The 8,926-nt window shown below is 42.4% G+C and overlaps 1 protein-coding gene across 1 annotated transcript in view; it reads left to right on the forward strand.

Annotated features, from left to right (window-relative positions):
- The window catches only part of KLF3 (KLF transcription factor 3), a 34,551-nt gene that overhangs the window by 8,395 nt on the left and 17,230 nt on the right, over nt 1–8,926 (forward strand). The window contains exon 2 of the mRNA XM_007449406.1: nt 7,398–7,493. Coding sequence (XP_007449468.1) covers nt 7,437–7,493 — 57 coding nt within the window. The 5' untranslated portion in view covers nt 7,398–7,436. The remainder of the gene's footprint in view (nt 1–7,397; nt 7,494–8,926) is intronic.

An 8,926-nucleotide genomic window follows, 5' to 3' on the forward strand; every position in this document is an offset into this window, starting at 1 on the left:
GGGTGGCCGGGGACAGGGCAGCCAGCGTGGAGGGCCCCTGGTGGAGCTGGGGCAGCTGGTAGGAGAGGGGACGCCGAGCGTGGTGCTTGAACTGACTCTGCAAGCCCTGGGGGTCCCGTCGGAGGAAGGTGTTTGGGAGCTTGGGAAAGACCAGATGAGAAGAGGGCTTTGAGAAATGTAGGTGGCAGGGGCGTCAGGATGGATTCTCCATCCTGGGATGGACTAGTGGAGGTGAGACCCCAGTAACACAGTCTTGAGGTACTGGCCGCCTGGTGGCAGCGGTAGGTGTGGAGAGAAAAGTTGGGGAGGAAGGCTTAAAAGATGACCTCTAGGTTTCCACGGTGAGTGATGAGAAGATAAGGCAAATGGGGGAGGGGAGCAAGGAGGCGAGGAGGGTTTCTGTCTGGGAGGGGTTGAATTCTCTTACATAGCACTGGTGCAAAATGCTTTTTTGTTTGTTTACTTTTGAAGGAAGAGGGCAGTATTAGCTCAGTTCCACATCCAGAGGTTCTGTGGCTCTGAAATAAACGTTTAATGGAGCATCCTCAGGAGCTGGGGGAAATACCACCACGTCTTTCTGGTTATTTGCAAGGTTCCAGCCATCTCTGCTTAGACTGGAATTTCCAGGAACTGTCAGCTGACCTGAGCCAATTGGTCCCTCCCAGCCACCCACCCCCTGGCAGGGCGGGGCCCCATGGGTGGAGGCCCCTTAGGGTGGAGTTGGGTGGGTCTCCAGTGATAGGGCACCCAGCGGAGAGGCAGGCAGAGGCAGTGGCCTCATGCAGCCCTTCTGGGTCTGATTATATAACACTTCACAGAAGAAAACTGAGGGCTGAGGCAGATCTTGTAAGACGTGTACACAGCAGGAGTACACATTAGAGGTGCTTTTCAATTGAGGTGAGGTTGCTCGCCCTTAAAACTAAAATACAAAATTGTCCGAGAGCGTGAAGGACGAAACTGAGTATGTAACCTCAGTAGGGAAAATGATGAGTGTTCGCTAAAATTTCTTTAAGAAAGATGTTGTAGGCCACTAACTAGGTGGCACTGAACTTGAGAGTTTACTAAAGGGTATGGGCTTGGGTTTCCCCGCCCCGACCCCTGCTCTGCTGGGCTCCAGCTGGAAATGTGTAGGGAGGTTGCTTGGTTGTTACCTTTGCACCTGTCCTTATTTACATGCAAAGGCAGTTGCTTCACTTGGTCTTTCCGAAGTACAGGGTGTGGGCAGAATCTTATCTGAAGCCATGTCCTGTTTGGACAAGTCAGACTGCCTTGGCAACTCTCCATAGGGTGGAGCAGATGGGCGGATGCAGGAAAGTAAAGTTGGGTGGCTTGTTAGCCTGAGAGGGGAGAGGGCGTATTGTTTGCTCATGGGTCATTACAGTTAATCTGAAACTAAGTAATTAACTTCTTCCCCATTTACAAAACATTTTCATGTAAAATAACTAATTTATGAGGGGCAAAGATTCAGAAGTGTTCCATGGAGTTTTTCCTTTCGCACCAGCAATAGAAGACTGAGCTAGGAGACAGATCACCGAGTGACATGAAAACGAGACGCCTTTCCAGGTAGCCAGCATTTGGCTGTCCTGAAAGGAGGCTCTGACTTAGAAATGCCTGCTTACATCTGTTGTCTGGCCTCTTGTATTTCTGGCCAGAGCAGCTGCCTTTAAATATTCAACTCCTGGGAGCTCTTGGAAGAGTTTGGGTACAAAAGTAAAGAAAGAAAATTTCTTTGGAAAGGAAGTTTAGCTACAGGGATGTTGCCTGCCTGCCCTGGTCCTCCTCCTGACCAAGAATTACACACACACACATTTTTTGTTTGTTTGTTTTAACTCTTTTCTTAATTTTTTTCCCTGAAGCTCCTTTGGGGAGTAAGGGGTGAGGGAAGGCAACATGCTTCCCTCCTTTAACATCCAAACACTTGGGAGAATTGAAAGGGGCGCTTACAGACGGTGTGTTGGTTTGACCATCCTGTTTTTCTCCTTACACCTGGCTGAGGTCGTCTAGGAAACAGATTAGCTTTGAGGGAGGAGGCAGGTAATCTGGAGCCTTAGGGTCAGGCTGGGCTGGGGGAGAAGAATACAGGGACCCTTTGAGTGCATTAAACAGGAGATGAGAAGGGACAATGTCAGAAGCAAATCCTGATACATCACCAAGAAATTGACTTGAGATGCACACCTTCTCTCTCCAGACCCCCCTCCGTCCCCCGCCTCACACCTCTCTGTCTCTGTGTCATGCTTCTAAGGAAGGGGCAGTTATTTATAAGGTTGTTTCTGTAATAAAATGAGCTGTAGCTTCAAGACAAGCTACTTTCAAAGGAGGCTGGCAACATAACCTCCTCTTACATTAAGGCCTGTCTGTATTTCTAAGCTCTGCGGCTTATTTGTACCCTCATAAAGCAATTGTCGAGTAGGCCTCTTGGAGGGCTGGAAAGGAGACGAAACTATATTGCTTGTGAAACTTCATGGAAGTGATTCACCAAAGCTTTTTAAGACATAAACATGAGGTTGTGCATTTTGGCAAAATTCTGAGCCTTCTTTTGACATCTGAATAGTCAGAAGTATAAGCAGAGAGAGTGTGAAGGGAAATCTGTTTCTTCCTTTTGGAGGAAAATTCAGTTGTATTGGCCCTTCCCAGCAAAATAACACGGTTGGGGGAAGATGACATTTGTTCCAGTGATGGAAGATTATTTTGGCAATGGTGATGTTCCTATATTTTTGCTTTTAAGCACCTTGATAACTTAGAAGTTTTTTTAAACCAGTTTTGCCACTTTTTTTCCTCTTGTAAATGCAGTTGTGTTATCCTGGGATTGCTAGTTTAGAATGTGTTTTCCCAAGCTAGTTAAACACAACTAAGATGTAAATGTGTTAATGTTTGGGAAATAGTTGTAAGAAAAAACAGAACCATTTTGGGGGGGCCTTCTCATCTCTGTGATAAGAATTCCTGAGCCTATTTAAAACCCCACCACGTTTAAAGACCTTGATGTTGGCAAACTCAATTTACCGCCTCTGTCCTAGTCTTTATACTTGTTTTAGTGCGCCACCTAATGGTTATACTTGGCACTGCTGTTAGGATTGTGTAGTAATAGTTCTACAGCATTTGTAGTTTACTCAGCATTCTTTTAACATGATGGTAATAGCCCCAGAGCGCTGAGTCGCCCACGCGTTAACAAAAGCCACTAAGTTTAGGAACCCCAGTTCTTCCAGTGCGTGAGTTACTTCCCAGTTATATGGAAGGGCCTTTGGAGACCCTGCGGTCACTCTTTTCTGATTCTAGATCAGAACCCAAAGACAAGATCAATGCTCGTGGCAAAGAGTGGTCTGTTCAGAGACAGAAACAGTACGTACAGAGTCTAGACGTTTTCTGCAATAAATAAACAAAAGCCTGATTTGTGTTCGTGTGTTTGATTCCCTTCCTAAATTTGGTTTCTTTCTAGCTTAACTTCCGTCTTATTTTTATTAAAAGTTTTAATTATAGAATTAATCAGTTTAAAAACGGGCACACAGGTGTGTATAAAGCTGCTGCCCCACCCCTCCCAAGAAGTTCTTGTTAAGGGCTAGGGTGTGTCTTTTTCTTTTTCTTTTTTTTTCCCCACCACATGACCTCCTCCATATCCTGTGGCTATCACTAAAAGTATAATCAGTCATTTTAGAAGCTACCAAATACAGACCAAAGTGCTGTTAAGCATGTGAGTGGACAGTGAGTTTGGTTCTGTTTGTAGTGATATTTGAATTTTGCAGACTTTTTATTGTCCGGTGATGCATTATTTAGTTAGGAGTTTCAAAATGAGGTATTCTCAATTGTATCTTGCTTCTTCATTTATTAATTAATTCTAATACTTTGTGTATGAGAAATACCCCTTCATCAGTGATTGAGTTACTCTTTGAGGTACAGTTCTGAACAAATAAACATACCTTTACAATTTTTTTCTAATAAAAATGAATCAGGTTTTGTTAGAAGGGATGCTTTATGTTAGACGATTTTTTCTCTTATAAGTCTTTCAAAGCACTAATTTCCCTAAATTTAGATAAAACACAAAAATTAAAGAAAGAAAGTAAATTAAGTAATGTCTTAAAATGACCCAAGTTGTAGCAGGTTAATGTGTAATTCATTTCTAAATGGGTTCAGTACTTATTGCTATAGGCATTTGAAAAAGTTATTGAAGGCTTTATGAGCTAAATGATGGTGTTAAAATTTGAACCAAAATGAGCTACAGAGCCCATCATCTTAATTCCACCGTGCTGCTCCTGCTTGTAGGAAAGGATTCCAGGTAAGGCGAGGTGTGGAGATGCTAGGAAGCTATTGCGTTGGTACAGCAGTCAAGTAAGTGACAAGGCCCTATGTAAGATCTCATACAGGATGTAGGCAGCTATTACCTTTGAAACTGAATTTAGTCTGAGTCTTTTAAGGGTGGAGGGGATTCACCTCTAAGGCTAGGTATGTCAGCAAAGAGACAAGTACCTGGCATTTCCGAAATCGGAACCAACAAATCTAATGCTGTTTGTACAGTATATAGATCCAAAAATTGTGTGCATATTCAGTGATATAAACGACTTAAGAGGGCAAAAAGAGTTTTTTTGTTTTGTTTTAATCTCATTTGATTTTTAACAAAACCTTGAAGGTAAGTGTTTTAGGAAGTAGGCAAAGGAGGTGTCCTCTGCATTTTACATGTGAAAAAGGGTCTCCCTCCTCCTCTCCCTCATGTCAGGGGTCAGGTGCAGATCTCCTGCTTGAGTCTACAGATCAGGACTCTTTCCTTACACTCCTGAGAATGTGAGTACTTTTGTTTAGAAGGATTTGCAGCAAGATACTGTCTAGTGGAGTGGATGAATCTGTAAGAGTAAATTAAATTTAAAAAGCTTGGGGGAGGATGACCAGCTGTGGGTCGAGGCTGCTGAATTATCTGACCTCATTGATATAAGGAGGCTCTCTCACGTCTTTTGTTTACGGTCTGCTGTAGGGCCCTGGACAGCAATTCTTAGAACCATATCCATCTGTACAGCTGCTAGCCTGGGAACTGGTTAATAATAGATCCAAAGACACAAAAGGGGTTTTCATCCTTCATTATGAAATCATCCATTTTTCACTGGCTGTGGGGTTTGTTCTTGCTGGGATACAGAAGAGGGTGGTAGCACCATTGATTTGAGCAGCCTGGTATCAAATTGTGTTCACAGATTATAATACGTCCTGTGATGTAGGAAAATATAATTTTGAAGTCAGGGCCTTATGTTGAGTTAATGATGATATTCACGTGTTGTCACAAGACCCAGGACGGTCTTTCTTCAGCGAAGCAGTGAAGCACAAGAACTACACAGTATTACTTTTATAATTGTGTGTGATGATATCTTAGTTTAACCCATAGAGCATGGACACCACTGGCTACAGAATTGCTATCATGGAGGTGGGGATGGGATGTTTAAATACTGAAATACAGGAAGTAATCTAAACCAGGGATTTCTATACCTTTTTCTGGCTGGTAGAACTCGATCTAGAACTTGTTTACGTTCCCACCCAAACCAAAGTAATACATAAAGACCTCACTTCTAACCAAATTTGGATAGGAGGTGCCTGAAGAAAGTTGTTGATGATCTGGTTAGTATGTGGGCGGTGATTCTATAACGTATGAAACGCAGTTAAATGTTCAGCAGACTAAATATTTTGTCTTGTGAGGAAGCGCTTGATTTGATGTATTTTAGTGCTAGAAGTGGACAGTGTAGAACACAGGAGGAAAGGGATAACGCAAGCATAACAAAAGACGAAGAGGAAGATCCAGCGAATCAAGATGGACATTTTCTTTACATTAGGCTAAAGATTGGCTTATTTCCTTATGAGGAGAAATTAGAGTAAATACAAGGTAATAGTCTTCATATAAAAAAAGTACTTAGAGGGCTTCCCTGGTGGTGCAGTGGTTGAGAGTCCGCCTGCCGATGCAGGGGACACGGGTTCGTGCCCCGGTCTGGGAGGATCCCACATGCCGCGGAGCGGCTGGGCCCGTGAGCCATGGCCACTGGGCCTGCGCGTCCGGAGCCTGTGCTCCGCAACGGGAGAGGCCACAGCGGTGGGAGGCCCGCGTACCGCAAAAAAAAAAAAAGTACTTAGAAAACCATAAGCAGGGACTGGGAACTCAAGACGTGAATATAGGCATTTCTCAAAAGAAGAAATGTAGGGAATTCTCTGGTGGTCCCGTGGTTAGGACTCTGCGCTTCCTGCCGGTTCGATCCCTGTCAGGGAACTAAGATCCTGCGTGCTGTGCAGCACGGCCCAAAAAAAAAAAAAAAAAAAAAAAAAATCAACTTGTAAAAGAAGAAATGTAAATGGTAAATAAAGATGAAAAAGACTCAGCTTCAATAATTAAATCAATAGAGAATAAAACTCGTTTGTCATTTTGATATTAACAAATTAGCAAAGTTTTAATTTTTTTTAAATGTTCATGCACATTGCTGGTAGAAATTTTGGGAAACAGGTTCTATTTTACTGATGGAAATTATAGAGTATCTTTGCTGGGTGATACAGCAGATGCTTTGGTAAAAGTACATGCTTCTCACTCTAGAATTCCCCTTCATAAAATTTATCCTAAAAATTAAGGGTGTGCAGGAGGATGTAAGTATAAAAGTGCTCATTGCTATCTGTAATGTTGAAAATTTAGAAGCAGCTTAAGTGCCCAATAAAAGGAATTTTTAAACATCTGATTGGGGACTTCCCTGGCGGTCCAGTGGTTAAGACTCCGTGCTTCCTCTATAGGGGGCCTGGGTTTCATCCCTGGTCGGGGAACTAAGATCCCGCAAGCCGCAAATATCTGATTGGTTCACACAGTGGCACACTGAACTTGATGGTATGGAACCACACTTACTGAAAAAGAAACATTTTCCCAGTAAACTGTTAAGTGAAATTATGGGTACTATGTAGTATGCATATTACAATCCACTTAAAAAGAGAGTTTGGAGGGATAAAGACAAATATATTCACGATGGTTGGTTCTAAGTTGTCTTTTTGCCTGTCTTGGTTTTTCCTGATTTTTCTGTAACAAACAAAAAGGGGAAAGGAAAGGTGTTTAACATTCATATATAAGGTTAACGTCTATTGAGCTGCACAGTAATCTTGAACAAGCATGGCTGCTCAGAAGAGGCTGTACCTATTGTTCCAGAAACATCAGGGTTTATGTATTTGAGTTAGAAATGCCCGTTGGCTCTCACCCAGTTATGACCATGGAGTCTGGTTTTAATTATATAAAATGGCATCTTTCATAGGTAAGGGAAACAAATTCCAGCCATTCCGGGGGCAGGGGAGGGGAAGGAGCAGAGATGGGGGAGGGGTGGGGAATATTATATATATTTTCTTTTTACTGATTTATATTGCAAGTAACCTTGGGATTTAGAGAAACACTTTGTTTTGTTTTCTAGGCCAAGCACCAGAGCACCCTAGAAAGCATAATTAAAAGAATGCTCATGTTTGACCCAGTCCCTGTCAAGCAAGAGGCCATGGATCCTGTCTCGGTGGTAAGTTTTCCAAAACCGAACACCTCTTCTTACTTATTCCAAGTGGTAATAACTCTACTGTGTGTTGTGTTATTCCTTAAAGCCACTCGTTACTTGACAGGCATTTGATAGGCAAACTTTTCTGAAAACCCCTGGTAGTAAGTGAGGTAAATACCCTCCTAGCAACTGTGTCCCATTTAATAACTGGGATCCATGTTTCCTTAAACCCTGTGCCCCAAACCCCCACCTGCCCCCAGGATGTGATCAGCACAGAACTTGGGCCACAGGAGCATCTGCTCACAATAAAAGTAGTTTTACAAAACCCCCTCAGTTACCGGTTTTTTAGTTTGAGTTCTCAGGATTATTGGTTTTTGGCAAAAATAAGTTTGGCCAGATTAATTTTTTAAAATTAACGTGTATTTAGGGATATTAAGAAAAAAACTGGTATGCAATGTTTATCATGATTAGGAAGCAGTTTCCAAATGTACCTACAAGAAATCTGCATCAAGAACGAGTTTACCCATAATTCAGAAGGAGTCATGTACCGCAATGTTCATTGCAGCTCTGTTTACAATAGCCAGGACATGGAAGCAACCTAAGTGTCCATCGACAGATGAATGGATAAAGAAGATGTGGCACATATATACAATGGAATATTACTCAGCCATAAAAAGAAACGAAATCGAGTTATTTGTAGTGAGGTGGATGGACCTAGAGTCTGTCATACAGAGTGAAGTAAGTCAGAAAGAGAGAAACAAATACCGTATGCTAACACATATATACGGAATCTCAAAAAAAAAGTGATTCTGAAGAACCTAGGGGCAGGACAGGAATAAAGACGCAGATGTAGAGAATGGACTTGAGGACACGGGGAGGGGGAAGGGTAAGCCAGGACGAAGTGAGAGAGTGGCATGGACATATATACACTACCAAGTGTAAAATAGATAGCTAGTGGGAAGCAGCCGCATAGCACAGGGAGATCAGCTCGGGGCTTTGTGACCACCCAGAGGTGTGGGATAGAGAGGGTGGGAGGGAGACGCAAGAGGGAGGGGATATGGGGATATATGTATATGTATAGCTGATTCACTTTGTTGTACAGCAGCAACTAACACCATTGTAAAGCAATTATACTCCAATAAAGATGTTTTAAAAAAAAGAAGCATTTACTTAGAGGTGTTTTTCACTTGAAATCACCACCCAGACTATATAGAAGAGTTTCTTAAACATATTTGTGAATGTCGTTTTTTTTTAATACTGGAAGAAAAAAAAGTACTCCATTTAATCTCACGTAATATTTAGGCTGTCCTTCAAGGAGCTGATTAAAAAGATGAAAACTGGGGGGAGGGGGGGGAACTCCTTGGTCCTTTTGCATGTAAAAATATATTAAGAATAAAGTGATTTGCTTAAACTTCTAGCAGCCATATGGAGCTGTGACTGGGGAGAAGCTAGGGAAA

Source organism: Lipotes vexillifer, unplaced genomic scaffold, assembly GCF_000442215.2.
Source record: "Lipotes vexillifer unplaced genomic scaffold, Lipotes_vexillifer_v1.1 scaffold153, whole genome shotgun sequence".
NCBI lineage: Eukaryota > Metazoa > Chordata > Mammalia > Artiodactyla > Lipotidae > Lipotes > Lipotes vexillifer.